Source organism: Lontra canadensis, unplaced genomic scaffold (genome assembly GCF_010015895.1).
Source record: "Lontra canadensis isolate GAN:19392208 unplaced genomic scaffold, GSC_riverotter_1.0 scaffold30, whole genome shotgun sequence".
Lineage (NCBI taxonomy): Eukaryota > Metazoa > Chordata > Mammalia > Carnivora > Mustelidae > Lontra > Lontra canadensis.
Window position 1 is genome coordinate 11,756,669 of NW_022631024.1, and position 17,056 is coordinate 11,773,724.

A 17,056-nucleotide genomic window follows, 5' to 3' on the forward strand; every position below is an offset into this window, starting at 1 on the left:
CACTTTCAATAAAATAATTTAATCCTAAACAGAGCTTAGAAACTGAGGAAAAAACCATACCACTGACAAAGAAGACTGTAACTCACACCAAAAGAAAATAATACCAAAAACCTTAGCATCAAACAGACCAGAAGTCAAATCTTGATTCTGCCATCTCCCACTGGTGTGACCTTTAGCAAATATCAATTCTCTGATTCTGAATTTCCTCCTCTGCAGAATAAGGATCATGATGCTTACCTCACAGAGAGCCAGGAGAATTAAACAATAAATTTGGTACATAGAGATCAGCATTAGTGTCCAACTCATGGTAGGTGTTCAACAAATATTAGTTCCTTCCTATGGCCTCCCATGCAACTTCAACCAGCAAGCATCATTAAAAGGGTTTGAAAACTGCTAAAATGAATTTCTTCATGTCTAGATTTACAAACTCATCAGTCTACTTCATAAGCAGATTCTCTGAGATAAGCCTGAGATACACAGACCCAAGATCTGGTGAGCGACCTGACCTGGATCCGCGTGGACGTCTGGTTCCCAGGCCAATGCCTAGAAAGACTGACTGGGCCCAGAATGCAGCAGGGGTGGCCAGAAGACAGCCAGAAACTAGAGCAGCCAAAAAGAGGAAGGATTACTTGAGCTTCGGCTCCCGTCCTTCACTTGTGTACTGCCAGCAGATGAGCCCGATCAGGTCCTGCACCCTGGCGCTGGCCATCGTCACCACGGTCATTGGCAGCAGTCTATCCTGGCTCGAGTGCAGGGGGAGGTAGACGTCGATCTTCTTGGTTGCTGTTGTGCCTACATGACCCTGTGGAAGGAACACATGCAGGAGAGTAAAGCACACAGTCATGGTCATGCAGATGCCACTGGGCCACAATGACTACCCACCAGCCATTTTTCATCCTTTTGGCACAGACCTCCTTCAGAGCCTGAAATGGCCCCAAAGTGGAAACACTGTCTTGTTTTAAGGGTTTTTTTTTCTCCTTTAATTTTCATTTTCTAATGGTCTAATAGATCCAGCTCTGCCTGCAGTAAGGTAAGTGAGCACTACATCCAAAATAAATTAAGAGTCGTGAACAGACCTGATGTTTGGTGTCAGAAAATGTGCTTTGCTACTTATATGGTGTGGCCTTGGACAAATCACCATGAGACCCTGACATCAGCTGCTCTCCCTGAAAATTACACCACTCCTTGAGACTTTGGAATTAGCTGCATGGGAGGCTGCCATACTCCATGTGTGAGGAAGCATTTAGGCCTGCAGCACTGGAACCAAGGGCTTGCCTTCTCACAGCCTAGGGGGGCTAATTCCCTTATGCAGCACACCTATTTATTTCAGTCATCTGCATTAAAGTTCAGGGATCCTTGGTCTTACATTATTGTCCTAACAACAATACCCAAACTGCCCTATACATACTCAATTCCTCCCACACACTTATTCTCCTTCCTGAAACTTCCACTACCCTCTGAAACTCCTGCACTAATCAGCAAACTTCCATAAATCACATTTTTTTTAAGATTTTATTTATTTATTTGAGAGACAGAGAGTGAAAGAGAGCATGAGAGCTTAGAAGGTCAGAGGGAGAAGTGGACTTCCCACGGACCTGGGAGCCCGATGTAGGACTCGATCTTGGGACTCCAAGATCATGACTTGAGCTGAAGGCAGTCACCAACTGAGCCACCCAGTCATCCTAAATCATTTATTTAAATATATATATTTTTAAACATTCCTTCTACCGCTTTGTCTTAATTGAAACTTTCTGGTCACTGAGGACACTGCTTCCTCTGCTGTCCAGAAGACTGTTCTGTATTTTTCTTTTTTAAACTCAAGTCCTCAAGGCCAGGATGTTGAATAGGTATTCTTGTCCCCACTATTTCTAAACTATTATTTCTCCTTTCTTGCAAAAATCCCTGTTGTTTTGAGACCGAGGCCTTCCAACTATACTATCCTTTCCTCCTATTTTTTTTTGTTTCTGTTACCCACCAACCTTCCAGGTATGCGTCTCTCTCACTGAGGAGTCTTCTTTCCACCCCAACAACTATCATCATTCTTGGCAATCCCATCTAAAGGAAAATCCATGTAATACCCAAGTGTCTCAATCCCTAGACCATGTCATCCCATGTGTTTTTTCTCTTCTCCCTTCAATCACTTATAGTGGGTACACCAGGGATCTGTACCAACTCCAAAATCTCAAATTAGAACATCTATTCAGTAACTATACTTTAATATACTTTCATCTTACTTGTTCAAGTACTTCCCCAAATTCCTCAACACACAATTTACCGATCCACCACTATGAATGATGTCACCATTATTTCCCAATAACGCCCTCGAGATTACATGATCAACCATTGTAATCATTCCTTTGTAAATACAGTTTTAATACTCTTTTCCTCCATGGGACTCAACTGGCAGAATGCCAAACTTGGATAAACCCAAACCTCTGTACTCCCCAACCAAATACTGCTGGAGAAAAATCCTGTAACTGCACAGATTGTTTTGCCTTTAAATTCATGATGATAAAACTCAAACACTCAACATTGGATAGCATGCCTATTATAGCTCCTGATCCAATCTGCACCCCATGCATGCAAGACCACCCCTGCATACTTTTGCTTCTCTCCTCAAACTCCTCATGAGCCCGCCATGACCTCAGCTCCTATCCTTTGCTCATATACTGCCAACAGATGAGAAATATTCTTACTCTTCATTAAGAAAAGAAGACCTTTCAGAAAGGAATTCTCTTTTCCTCCCATAATTAAATTCACAAACTTAACCTGAATTTAACCACATACACCTCCTACACCAGAGTGTCACTCATCGCATTAAAGGTTACTCTCTCTACTAATATTCTGTGCCCCCTTGGCTCTTACTTTCACAAGGACTTTAATCCTTTACTTACTTTACCCTTCTCCTACATTATCAGCCTCTTACTCTTTTGGCTTCCATGATATACACTCTTGGTTTTTTCAGTGCTCTCTGGTCTCTCATTCTCAGTCTCCTTTGCAGATTTCTTCACCTCTATAGTCTCTGTTTGTTAGCACTCCTTGGTCTCTAGATTGGGCTCTCTTTTGTCTCTCTGTATATTTCTTCCCTAGGTATTTTACAACCCCAAAGCTATAGTACAATCTACATTCTGTTGACACCCAAATCTTATCTTCATCTCAAACTTCCCCCTGGAATTCCAAATTCATACATCAAACCGTCTATACAATACGTAGAAAAGTATCACAAACTTTGAAACTCAAGTTCAAATCTGAACTTTTCATTATTCCTCACTCCATTCCACACCAAATAACAACACTCTCCCTCATTTCAGGAAATGTTACTACCACTAATCCAGCTGCTTAAATCAGTAATAAATTCTTCTTTCTTCTTCCTGTTTTCTACCTATTCTCTTAGTAAGTTCTAGTGTTTACTGCAAAAATGTATTTCCATAGAGAAAAAAATAGTCTTTTCAGCAAATGGGACAACTGGATAGCCACACACAAAAGAATGAATTTAGACCCCCTACCTCACATCATATACAAATATTAATTCAAAATGCATTGAGATGCCTAGGTGGCTCAGCCAGTTAAGTTCCTGCCTTTGGCTCAGATCATGATCCCAGGATTCTGGGATCCCACATGGGGCTCTTTGCTCGGTAGGGAGCATGCTTCTCCCTCTGCTTGCCACTCGCCCTGCTTATGCTCTCTCTCTCTGACCAATAAATGAATAGAATAAAATCTTTTTTAAAAACATGGATCGAAGAGCTAAGTTTAAGGTTAAAACTGTTAAACTTTTAGAAGGAAATATAGGTGTAACTTTTTCATGACCTTTGATTAGGCAATGATTTCTTTAACATGACACCAAAAGAAGCAACAAATAAACTGGACTTTATAAAAATTGAAAACTAGTGTCTCAAGAGCACGATCAAGAAAGCAAAAAGACAATCCACAGAATAGGAAAAAATATTTGCCAATCATATAGCTGACAAAAATTTTAGTACCCAGAATACATAAACAGTCCTTATGACTCAACAATAAAAAGAAAAATAATCCAATCTTTAAGGACTTAATTTATTTATCTGAGCAAGAAAGACAGAAAGAGCAGGGGGAGGGGCAATGGGAGAGGAAGAAGGAGAATCCCATGCAGACTCCCCGGCTGAGTGTGGAGCCTGAGGAGGGGCTAAATCTCACATCCTGGCATCATGACTTGAGCCAAAATGAAGAATTCAGCACTTAAACCCACTAAGCACCCAGGCGGCCCCTCCAATCTTTAAAAGGGCAAAGAACTTGAATAGATATTTCTCCAAAGAAAATATACAAATGGCCAATAAACACATGAAATAATGTTCAACAGCATCATTCATTAAGGAAATGCCAAACCCAAATCACAATGAGATACCACTTCACACTCACTAGGATGGTTATAATTTTTTTTTTTTAACAGAAGAAATAAGAAGGATTAGCATGGATATGGAGATGTTAGAACCCTCAGACATTGTTGGTGAAGATGTAAAATGCTGCAGCCATTATGGAAAAATAATTTGTCAGTTTCTCAAAACTTAAACATATAGTTACCATAAGACTCAGCAATTCCATTCTAGGTGTACTCAAGGGAACTGAAAATGTGTACATAAGTGTACACAGCAGCATTACGCATGATGACCAAAGAATGGAAACAATCCAGACATCCATCAACTGATGGATAGATAGGCAAAAATGAAACCAATGGAATATTACTTAGCCATAAAAAGGGACAATGTACTGACATTCTATAACATGGATGAGGCTTGAAAACATCATGCTAAGAGAAGGAAGCCATTTCATAAAAATTAACCCAGTTATATGAAATGTCCAGATATTAGTCAAAGCTATAGAAACAAAAAGATTAATGGTTGTCAGGATGTTGGGAGGGGTAAGGTATAGGGTATTGAGAAGTATGAAGTTTCTTTTTGGGGTGATGGAATTGTTCTGGAGTTAGATAGTGGTGATAGCTGTATAACATTGGGAATATACTGAAAACCATGAAATTATACACTTTAAGGTCATTAAAACAGTAAATTCTATGTAATGGGAATTTTAACTCAATTTTAAAAATTGAAAAATCTGTATTTCAAAACCATCCCACTTCTCTGCATCTCCACTGCCACCAAAATACTATGAAGTTTCACCTGGATTGTTCTAATAAATTCTTGACCTCCTATACTCTTACCTACTTCAATTTGTTCTTGAAACACAAGCTGGATTTTTTTTTTTTCACTCAAATTGGATATTACACCTCTGCTTAAATTCCTTCAATGAGTGCTCCCATGATACTCTGAATAAAATCCAAATTTCCTGCAGTGTCCAACAAAGCACTGCATGATCTGACCTCTGCCTAACTCTCCAACATCATTTACTGCTGCTCCCTAGCTTACTTGTCATAGCTCAGCTACGCCAGCCTTCTAGAAGTGCCCCCAGTGTGTGTGTGTGTGTGTGTGTGTGTGTGTGTGTACCTGTTTCTCCCACTTTCTGGAACACAGCAAATGTTATTCACTACACCTAGAAGGCTCTTTCTCATGACGTTTGCATTCTCTAAAGTACGGGTCTGGGCAGGTTACTTAATCTCTCTGTTCCTGCATTGTCTCATATGTAAAATGATAATGACAGGAACTACCTATCAGAGAACTCTTGTGAGGATTATTATTAATTATTAATATTGTTATTATTAAAGGATCAGCTCATATGACAACTCCTCAGAGAAGCCTTCACTGATAATCCTGCAGAAAGCCCCTTCCATAGTTACTTTCTTACCCATAACCTGTTCATTTCCTTCACAGCACTTAACAATTGGATATTATGTATTTATGTACACCTTCAGTGTATGCCTTCCTCACTGGCCTTTGACCTCCTATGAGAGCAGCCATAATAATGTCTGCTTTGTTGACTTCTCTATACACAATGGCTAGCACTGTGCCTGGTACACAGACGGCTCTCCAAAAAAATCTGTTGAACTATGGAATGAATGCACGGACAACTCAAAATGCCTACCAGGACAACATGGCAATAACTCAATAAATGTTAGTTTCCCCCATCCATCCATCTTCCTCTATGAGTCTGTTTCCTGGTAGTGGATAGAGATGGAGGTACTTGAGAAATCAAGTGGTTCCATCTTTAACATTCTAACTCTAGGATGAAAAAAAAAAAAAAAAGATCAGAACTAGGGTAAGGAAATACATAAAATCAGTTTTTAAAACTTTTAGAGAAATTCCACTTCTCATATGACCTAGAATCTAATATTAGATATACTGACCTTTTTTTAGTCTTGCCTGCCATCAAACAAATAATAAAAAAAAGTAATTCTCGGGGCACCTGGGTGGCTCAGTGGGTTGAGCCTCCGCCTTCAGTTCGGGTCATGATCTCAGGGTCCTGGGATCAAGCCCCATGTCAGGCTCTCTGCTCAGTGGGGAGCCTGCTTCCCCCACTCTCTGCCTACTTGTGATTTCTCTGTCAAATAAATAAATAAAATCTTAAAAAAAAAAAAGTGATTCTCTTACAACAATGCTCTTTCTCTCTCTCTTACGCCAGCATGCACAAAGGTACCATGCATGCTTTTCAGCTGGGAAGCAGTAATTCCAATAGCTAGCTAAGTTGTCTCTAAATAGCAAGTGTTTTGACCTTGTCAGGCAACCCAAGGGTTAAAATTAAAATAAGCTTTCTGAAGTGGGTATATTGCCCTCTTACCACTCTCTTCTCAACCCCCTTTCAGACCCAGACCAATATGGTTTATTCCTCCTTTTCCTTCGGTAGAACTGGGGCTGAGGGGCTAGAGGAATCACAATGAGAAATGTGAATGTGTTTCACACAAACTGTAAAGTGTGTTAGAAATGCACAGCAGTGCGCCAGAAAGAGCCTAGGTTTTAAAATCAGACCCACTTCTATTATTCAGGCCAATTACACAGTCACAGGAGGACAAAGATGGATGCTGCAAGGAGCCCTAATAATAATATTTATTATTACAATAAGAGCTAGCATTTATTTAGAGCTAACTGTTAAATAAGCTCTGGTAAATGTTTGCGTAAATTACCTCATTTAATACTCAAAATCACTATAACAGGCAGAATTCTATCACGACCCTAATATTATAGATGAGAAAACTAAAGCTTATAAGGCTATAGTCATCTGTTCAAGCTCCCACAAGCAAAGTGGAAGAGCAGAGCTCAAACTCATGCCTGACTCCAAAGCCCCTACTTCAAACACCAATGACTTCTTTCTCTAAAGTTCTTCTTTTTAACTGTCTCATTATTTTTTATTTTTTTATAAACATATATAAAGTTCTTCTAAATGTAATCAGTCTCTACTCTCCAAGACCTGAATCCCTCTCTCCCACACTGACCTTCTCATAAACACATCCAAAGCACTGCCTAAAGCAGTCTCCTACAAACGGAGTGAATTCGGAGGAGTTGCCCAAGGAGAAGTGTTAGGAGACCAAGATTCTAGAGAATTCTGCCACTGTCAGCTGACTTCAGGGCAGATGGTTACACGGCGCACCTATGAATCCCTTTATCCTCTATATTGAAATAGCAAGTGTGGGGAAAACTGTGAGAATAAATATGGTAGATACTTATTAAATGAATGAAGCACTTTATCTTTTTAATCTTCTAATTCCATCTTGAGGCACTGATGATGGGAAAAAGTACCTTGGACAAACACTGAAATTATGTATTTTTTAATAAGGAACCTCTTCTGAAAAAAACTCAAGGTGGTGGCAGTTAGCTCTACCTAATAGTCCCCGTGCTGCAATATTTAGAGGGAATCATCTAAAACATAAAACAATCCATCAACATAATAGAAAGTAATTAACTTATTAAAAAAAAAAAGGTGACCAAAGGAATAAAAGTATTCATCACACATCAAGGCAAGCAATATTCCAAAGACCTAACATCTAACTATTAAAAAGCAACTAGCAATAAACAAAGATCATAGCATACAGTTTCACTGCATGGCAATTTATGCGTTCGACAATACGGAACTGGAGAAACGGAGGCACAAACAGAGCACAAAGAAGTGATCAACACGGAGATAGGAGAAAATGGGTTAGCATCATCTTTCTCGGTCACTCAGGCATGCGACGAACACTCACTGAAACACCGTGTTGGACTCTGAAGACAAAATCAAGCGAGACGCAGCGCAGATAGACCCTCATCAAAGTCACAGTCTGCCAAAGAGTCTACACTGTACTATGTGATAAAAGCTTCAAGAGAGGGAAGGTACACGCTGTCATGACAGCTCAGAAGTAACCCAGACTAAATGGGGTTGGCAAAGGCCTAGGTTTAAAAAAAAAAAAAGAAAGAAAGGAAGGAAGGAAGGAAGGAAGGAAGGAAGAAAGAAAGAAAGAAACCCTTGCATTCGACAGAACCATTAACCTAAGGAAAAGATGCTTACTGTATTTAAAAATATACCATACCAATACACAAAAAATGAACCGGAGTTCTCTCTGAGACATAGGATTGTGAGTGATTTTAATTTTCTACTTTATACTTTTCTGCATTTTCTATGATGAGCATGTATTACTTTTCAATCAGAAATACAGTAAATGTTACCGTTATAAACTAAAAAGGATATAGAAAGAACCACCATACGGCACTTAAGAGTTTTAGGTAAGAGAAAGAGAGGATCGGTTTTGAAAATGTAGTCTATGTTAAGTCATCTGGCAAAATTTATTAAGAACACACTATGTGCCAGGTGCTGTGACAGGCTATTGGAAAAAATAAGCTGAAAATATAACTCAGACACCTTCCTATGGCAGGCTAAATAATTTTTATTTAAAAAAATAAGAAAAAGTAAGAAACATACAATGAGCTGACAAATTTTGGAGCTGAACAACACTCTCCAGAGCAGCCTCTAAATCAAGGAATGCCCCCAATTCCGGTTTCAGAACCAAAAGAAAAGCACTCCCTGTAGCAAAATGATTCCTCGACACAAATGCAATTCATGAAGACCAGCCAGACTCTAGGGTTCACGTCCCACGGCCTCTGCATGACTTGATGGCTCTGCAAATGTGGGCTGGGGCCGGAAGCTCCTCACGTCTAAGGCTGATGTTCTTCACCAGCTTGTCTCTTACTCCATGTCCCAGCTCAGTTAGGGCTTTTCTTCCACTCTGTCACTCAGGCTAGGGGCCCTACTTACTTAACTCCTCTTTCTGACTCATCAGTCTCCAACCCCTCTGAAATGTCTCTCAAATCCTTTTCCCTCCCATCCTCAGCAGCACGGCCCTAGTTCAAGCTTCATCAGGCCTCAGGGAGACCACTGCATGCGGCAGTCTCCCAACTCATTCCCTGTCTCTAAAACCTCTCCTCTCTTCCAAACTGTTATCTCCCTTCGGCGATCAATGTGGTTTAATTCAAATCATTGAACAGGCCGGTTGCCAACTCCGAAAGAAGTATAGGATGTTTCTCCCCATTGTCAGCATGCCTGTTTCTTCACAGGGCATTTAATACCCATCACATTCTGGTCCCAGTGTATCACTGCTAGAGCAGACGGAACAGTAGCTAGGAGCACGAGACTTGGGGTCAGCCAGATCCAGGTTTAAATCCTAGCTCTGCCACTTCCTTAGCCTCTAGATTTTAAACATTAGGCAAGTAACTACACCTCTCAGAACCTCCACTTCCTTACTTGGAAAAGCAAATAAGATGTATATAAAATGCCTGGCACATAACCACTGAGCAAGAAATGTACCCCTTCTTCTGTCAGCTTCCAATGTCTCCTCTTCCAAGAAGGTAGAAGTCCAAATTCCCTCTGCTTTGCTCACTACAAGTTTAACTTGCACAACCTTATGGTTTTCCTTTTTCTCCACCTACCCTCACCACCTCCTTTCCACCTTCTTATGCAAGTGTGAGTTATGCAAAGGGAAAAACTGTGCCTCACTCATTTTGCATTCTCCTAGGACATAGCATGTAGTAGGGGTATGGCATTGGCTTACTGAAAGACTCTTCACCGTATCTTTCATAATGGACCCACCAGACCTAAAGAGCACTTCTCTCCTGACCCAGGTAAACTGGCTATACCTCTTCTACTTCCCAGATCCTGTTCTTTAAGAACCCCCTTTCCTTCTCTAAAATATACTCAGAATCTAATAACAGGCCTGACATATATAGTAGTTACTTCTTTATACTGATGGAATAAATGATTAGTATTCTTTCAACACATGATTTTAAATACCTGCACATTGTGTCATACAGAGGTACTATCAACCTATTCCCTCCTTGTTAAATACAGACATTGTTTCTAATATTTCACTACTATAAATAACATTCCTGTAAACATTCTCTTACTTAAATATTTGGGCACATATTCCTCAGAGTAGATCGCTGAGTCAAAGAGTATGAATGTTTTGGGGCTTGTGATACATACTGATCAGTCTTTTGAAAACCATTTTTATGGCAATCATGAAGCAGCAAAGTTATGAACCACAGATCATCCAATTGATATGTAGTTCATAAAATGTAAAAGCTTAAAATTTTAAAATAATTTCAGTATATAGAACGTGAATTGATACAGAACTGAAATATACAGAATTTGAATATGATGATAAGTTATATTACATCTATACCTAGGTTTTTCCCACCTGATCTCATTAATTGGAATAGCATACAATTTGCTGCCTATCATAAAATTAATTTCAAAATTATGGACCTGATAGTTTCCAAAATAGGGAAAGCAAGAAGAACAGAGAGTATTCAGTTCAAATAATCTTGAATTAAGAAACATCCATATAAAGTGAATTAGCTGGGGGCACTTGGGTGGCTCAGTCAGTTGAGCATCTGAACTCTAGATTTTGACTTAGGTCATGATCTCAGGGTTGTGAGATTAAGCCCCAATGTCGGGCTCTGTGCTCAGTGTGGAATCTGCTTGGGATTCTTCCTCTCCTTCTGCCCCTCCCAGCTGTTCCTGCTCTCTCTCTCTCTCTCTCTCTCTCAGTAAATAAAGAAATAAAATCTGTTTAAAAAAAAAAGGCGGGGGGGGGGGAAGTGAGCTGAATTAAGTCTCAAGGACAGAAGGTTCAGTTAGCAGCACTACTTAACATCAAGGTTTGTCAATAATAAATTGAATATCAGAGCTCAAAACTGTTGCTAAGTGTTCAATTTCTCTATCAAGAGAAAGAAACAAAAAGGATAGACAGCTTGGCTTCTGCAATTAAAGAGACAAAAAGCAGCTAACATTATTCCATTAGTCACAAATGCATGAGTAGATCATTATATGCAATTTTAATCAGAAATAAATATATCAGTGTATGTAGACAATGTAATGATGCAACTTGATAAAAGGGTTTTTTGCAGCCTTCAAAAGTTAAAACTCTCTTAAAGGAATGGCTGTAGTCCCATTTCACCAGTATCTTCCTTCCCAAATTTCCTCAGCCAGGACAAAGGATGCTATATTCTACCAATTTATGTCCTAGTCTTTACTTTATTATTATTATTATTTTTTAAGTAGGCTCCAGACCTAGTGTGCAGATATAGCTTAGTCTTTAAAACTATGGTATCCACATACCATGGTACAGAGGTCTGAAATCATCATTACTCTGATGATGATTAAGGGACTTTGTTTATTCAGAGTAATGATTCTGAACAAAATCTGGCCTATGATCTAAGCCAGGCTTAACTATGAGACATAAAGAAGGTCTACATGGCGGGGCGGAGGGGACACCCCGAACACCAGACGGTAGCATTTTACTATCAACAAAATGCTGGCTTTATGGGCTCACAGAAAGAACTTTCTCATATTCAAAATGGTAGCACTGAATTTATGAATAGATTTTGTATAAAAGTCTATGACAAATCCATTCAGAGCTAGGGGCTTGGCTTTGTAGTGCTATCTTAACCCTCAATAAATCTGGAACGTTTAAAGGCTATTAAATTAACATTTCCCTGATCTGGCACCTGTAGTCAAGTTAATTTGTCAAAAACATTTCTACAGTTTGTCACTGGACACTGTATTTTCTGACAAGTTAAGTTTAAAATAAAATTGACAAAATCTCATTAATTTCCTCTGAATCACCAACGCTGGTTCCATTAAGCTTTTATTATTAAGAACGTCAACTGTCACTCCTTTTTTAACAAGGTCAAGTTCTGATGTGGGTATTTCCAGGATCCTTATTATATTAATAGGAGCTAGTAAAGCAGTGCAGTGTGGTGGTTAAAGGGATTAAGTTGTGTAGTCGGAAAGAACTGGGTTCAATTCCCAGCAAAGCCATTTACTGTGTGTCCTTGGACACAATTTTATCTAACCTCTCTGAGTCACTATTTCCACATGGGAACAGATTATAAAAGTACCACCTCATGGAGCTGTTCAAAGGATTCAATGATACACTATGCGTATTAAAAGCACTTAGGACTGTGTCTAGTCCATACTGAATGCTCAAGAAATGCTGGCTGTTTAGGTTTCTTCCCCCCCTGCTTTTACATTCACAGACTTAAACAAAAAACCCCACAAAACCTTATTGCCACTCACAGATTTTTAAAATGGCAAAGAATTTTAAGACTCATCCCCTCTAGAACCTTTTCATCAAATGGCTGTCCAACAACTTCTCCTGATACCTTTGCTGATGAAGTCCCTGCCACCTCCAGAGGCAGACACTTAGTTTCAGTCTCTAGGGAAACAGTTTTGATGGCTGAAACATGTTTCCATCCACCGAGGTACACTCTGCAGATTTTACCCACTGATCTTAGTTCTAGCCCTCAGGACACTGAAACTAATCTAACTCCACTTCTACAGACACCCTTCATATATCTGAGAGCCTCAAACAAAATAACTTTGTTACTAAGTACCATGGAATAAGCCAGACTATAACTATAATCCTTTTAAGAGTATAACACAGATTGGAAAATACCACTTCCATTTGTTTTTCTTAGGCTAGTGATTTTCATAATTTTTCTTTTGACAGCATCTATGGTAAATGGAAATCTATAGTCTTGGACCCAAAACAGGAAAGGGAGTTGTTGCTTTCATTAAAGGTTTTCTCTATTAAAAATAAATCCTCCATATTTTGATACGCTGACAGAGTCTTCTTCCACTTTTGAAAAAAATAAAATCCCTATAGCTCTTGGTTTAAACAATCTAGCTGTTACCAAGTGAAATTTGGGTAATAGCCTGGAATAATTCTTTTGTTTGAAGATACCAACTTGTTCAAATACAGGTTAAGAAATTTTACAAAAGGGGGGGAAGATGAAGGTAAAAAATGAAAGCTTACCTATAAATTGCATCAGGAATAACAACCATTTTCTCAAAGTCTTAAATTCAGAAAGCAGTTCCTGATACTGTCGGTTTTTACCATCATGGGTTATATCCGCTTGGTAACTCTTTGCAGAGTCTACAGAACTGGTCTGGACCGTGGCCCTGCCAGCCTCGAGCTGTGCAACCTTCGGCAAGCCCATACCCTCTCTGAAAGTCAATTTCCTTAGCCATAAGACAGAAATGAAATGGCAGGGTGTATAAAGTAAAAATAAAGCATGTTAAAAAACACTCTGAACTTCAAACTGTTACACAGATGCCAGTTATTTCTCACTGTTACCCAAGTTGTTCATCAGACCAGGCAGATCTTTAGATAAATTGTCCCTTCGAATAAACAAAATTGAGAAGCAGACACGAAAGGGAAAGGTCTCTATCTCAGTCATTAAGAGAGAAAAGCCACTGCATCCTCTCCTCCTCCAGCCTGGGGTTGGTTACAGCACATGCCAGAAGGTGCTCTCACACAAGTACAATCCAGCCATCTTAAAGCATAATGGAATGTAAAGTGTCCATTTTGAATTTTCATAGCCATTGTGGGATTCTTTAGATCATTAATGTTACACAGCACTTTGCATTTAATTATACAAACAATGGCTTCTATAATGATGATAATATCAGGGAAAAGTAATTTGCATGAACTAAGCCCCATCACCTAGGGTAAGCATAGGGACCTCTTCATTATTAAATCATTTATATAATAAAATCAATATGCTTTAAAAGTAAAAATAGGTTTTTTAAAACCATAAAGAAGAGTTACATGTTTTAAACTCTATCAATTACCATAATATAATGAGTCTTTTTAAGATTTAATATCAACTTTTAAAATTAAAACTCAATGGAGAATGTATACTTGGCTCCATTACTAAATGATGTATCTCTAGAAAAGGTTACAGTACAGCTATTATCATTCTCCTAAATTATGTGGAAAAGTTGGTACAACCCTTCACTACCCCCAAGGACAATTTGATTCCAGATATAGTGAAGTATTTTGAGAATATAAAATTGTATAACTATTGAAAGAAATAATTCAGGTGCATATATCATATTCGTTTCTTGCAGGGCTTTAGTTGATTAAACATTACAAATTTTTAAATGTCAATATACACTTTAAAAATTTCACTCTGTGTCCTTAATTCTGAACAGTTTTTAGAAACCCACAAATTTCTACACAGTATGTTCATGACTAAGTGTTTTATCACTTTAAGATTCAGTATTTCTTAATGATATAATTCAAAACTTTTACTGAATCATTATTTAGTAAGTCATAAAAACCTCTTAAAATTAATCTTTCATGCACATCTAGCTTATCCAAAGTTAGAATTTAATTAGATGGCCTTGCCACAAATGGGCTTACTACTTTATTTGCTCAATCAGTATATGTCTCTTCAGTAATTATAATTAATTCAAATCCCTGACGCACCTCCTAGCAAACAATGTAAAAACATCAGACAAAATGGAAATAAATAGCTTTACATTTCTCCAATTACGACATTCACTTTCATCCTCAAAATGCACATGTGAAATAACTGGGATAGGTGTTATTCTGTGTAGGAAAAGGCCACACAAAGAACCTACATCTCTGGTGACAGAGAAAGATGCTTGTCTGCAGCAGAAAATATATTATGGTTTTGACATTATGAAAACGATACAATGCCGAATAGCCATTTGAGAAAGTTTGCTTTTAATAGTTTGCAAATACACGTTGAAGTACAAAGAGCAGCAAGAAAAAGAAGAGCTAAATTATTATTTATCTAGAACAATACTTCCTGTGGGAAAGATTCACTTCTAAGTATATACAAAATTTACAATTGAGAAGCAGCCCAAAAAGTCTATCAGGCCTTTATCCCACATACCTCTCAGATAAAATGAAAGGAAAAGTGGTGGCAGAAAACTTCATTTTTTTTTAATAGAACATCTTTCTTTCTTTTTTTTTTTTTTTAAAGATTTTGTTTATTTATTTGACAGAGAGTGAGATCACAAGTAGAGAGAGGCAGGCAGAAAGAGAGGGGGAAGCAGGCTCCCCACTGAGCAGAGAGCCCGATGCGGGGCTCGATCCCAGGACACTGAGATCATGACCGAAGCTGAAGGCAGAGGCTTACTTAACCCACTGAGCCACCCAGGAGCCCCAGAAAACTTCATTTTTATTCATTCATTCATTCATTCATTCATACATTTTTGGAGAGAGAGAGGGAGGGAGACAGAGACAGAATGCAAGCAGGGGGAGGGACAGTGGAGGGAGAGAGAATCTTAGGCAGGCTCCACTGAGCGTGGAGCTCGATGTGGGGCTTGATCTTATGACCCTGAGATTATGAGCCAAAATCAAGAGTTGGATGCTTAATTGACTCATCTACCCAGGTACCCACCCCGTCAAGAAAACTTTATTTTTAAAAGTGAGAGGACAACAGGATCCACTGGATAAAACTGTCAGCACCAAGTAGTTTAAAAAATTAAAAGCCCTCCACCAGTCACACTGCTCACAATTAGGTAATGAGCCTAACAACATGAAGGGAAAGCTAGCCAGCTACAGAGCAGACAGCCTTAATGGGAGGTGGGACTAGGCACCAAGACCCCATTCCTCTGAACGCAGCCCCTTGTGCTGGCCCCACAGTGCTCTCTGCAAAGGGCAGGTCACACGTGCTGCCTGCCATTGGTCGGACACCTACCGGGGTCCATCTGCTTTTCATACGCTATCTCGCTTAATGCACCCAATAGTCCTATGAGGGTTGCTCGCTCCCTTTTAAAGCGGAAGAATGAGAGATTCAGGAAGCAGTAGGCTGCTGCAAATCCCTCAACCTAGCTAACCTAGGTCTGCGAATGCAGGACAAAACCTTACCCTCTTGCTGAATTTTGTCCCGAAGAACTCTGGGATAGGCCTGGGTATTTAAGGAAAATCATAATGGCTACTGGTTCATGCTGCAGCCACTGTTTTAGATATGAGAGTCCTGGACAGTAGATCGGAAATAGCCTTCTGGCTGAGACCCACACATCAGGTCTGAGCCTCTCTTCCTGTGGCCCTGCCTGTCACATGCACGTGATGCTCTGCAGAGGCCACTGCTACTAGAGGGACACTAGGATAGCCGCTTCCAGGAGCAGTTACCTCTCATGTGTCCAGGCAGAAGGCAGAAACTATTTTGGATTTCCTTGCCTTTGGGCTCATAGAAGGGGCTCTATAAATCCTCACTGATGATGTTTCAGAGGTAAAACACACGGCAAGGCTACGTCCACAAAGAGGAGGCAGAACCCTGTGCTCTAGTTTCCAAAGAGCAGCGGTCCAGTACCAACTGAGGAGCCCCAGAGAACCCTTCCTCCTGGATTCAGAGTCTCATCAGTAATTGTGAGGTGTATCTATTACTGAATATGGCTACCCAGGTGGCAGTACCCAAATGTGCTCTGATGATGAAAGGAGGGAAATAACAACGTGGTCCCCGGAGAGCCCAGCAACCAGCGTGTGACATCAACGGGGCATCAAGCTCCAACACAAGCAAAAGGTCTGGTGAGACGAAGGCTTATCTCAGGTTGCAATTCTCTGTGGAAATGGGCAGCCCAAGATCTGCTCACTCGAAGTGACAGGGCACTCGGGTACCTGGGTCTCCTGGGCTTCACCTCAGCCCCCTGGCATTATTTCCCTCGTGTTCATCCTGAGCCTTATTCTAATCTCCTCTGAGGTCCTAACTAAACCAGACATAGGGAGAGTAGGGATTTTATCTTATTAAAATAGATATGGCTAATTTGTCTTTTCAAATTCATTTTAAATTAAATTGGATTTCCTCGGAAGGCTGCTAGGTCAGTTCCCCTGCTGCGAATGCAGGACAAA

General features: G+C 39.6%; 1 protein-coding gene across 7 annotated transcripts in view; it reads right to left on the reverse strand.

The window, feature by feature from the left end:
* The window catches only part of MAPKAP1 (MAPK associated protein 1), a 243,423-nt gene that overhangs the window by 133,038 nt on the left and 93,329 nt on the right, over positions 1–17,056 (reverse strand). For all 7 annotated transcript variants that reach the window (XM_032865872.1, XM_032865869.1, XM_032865871.1 and 4 more), the window contains one exon: positions 630–802. In XM_032865872.1, coding sequence (XP_032721763.1) covers positions 630–802 — 173 coding nt within the window. The remainder of the gene's footprint in view (positions 1–629; positions 803–17,056) is intronic.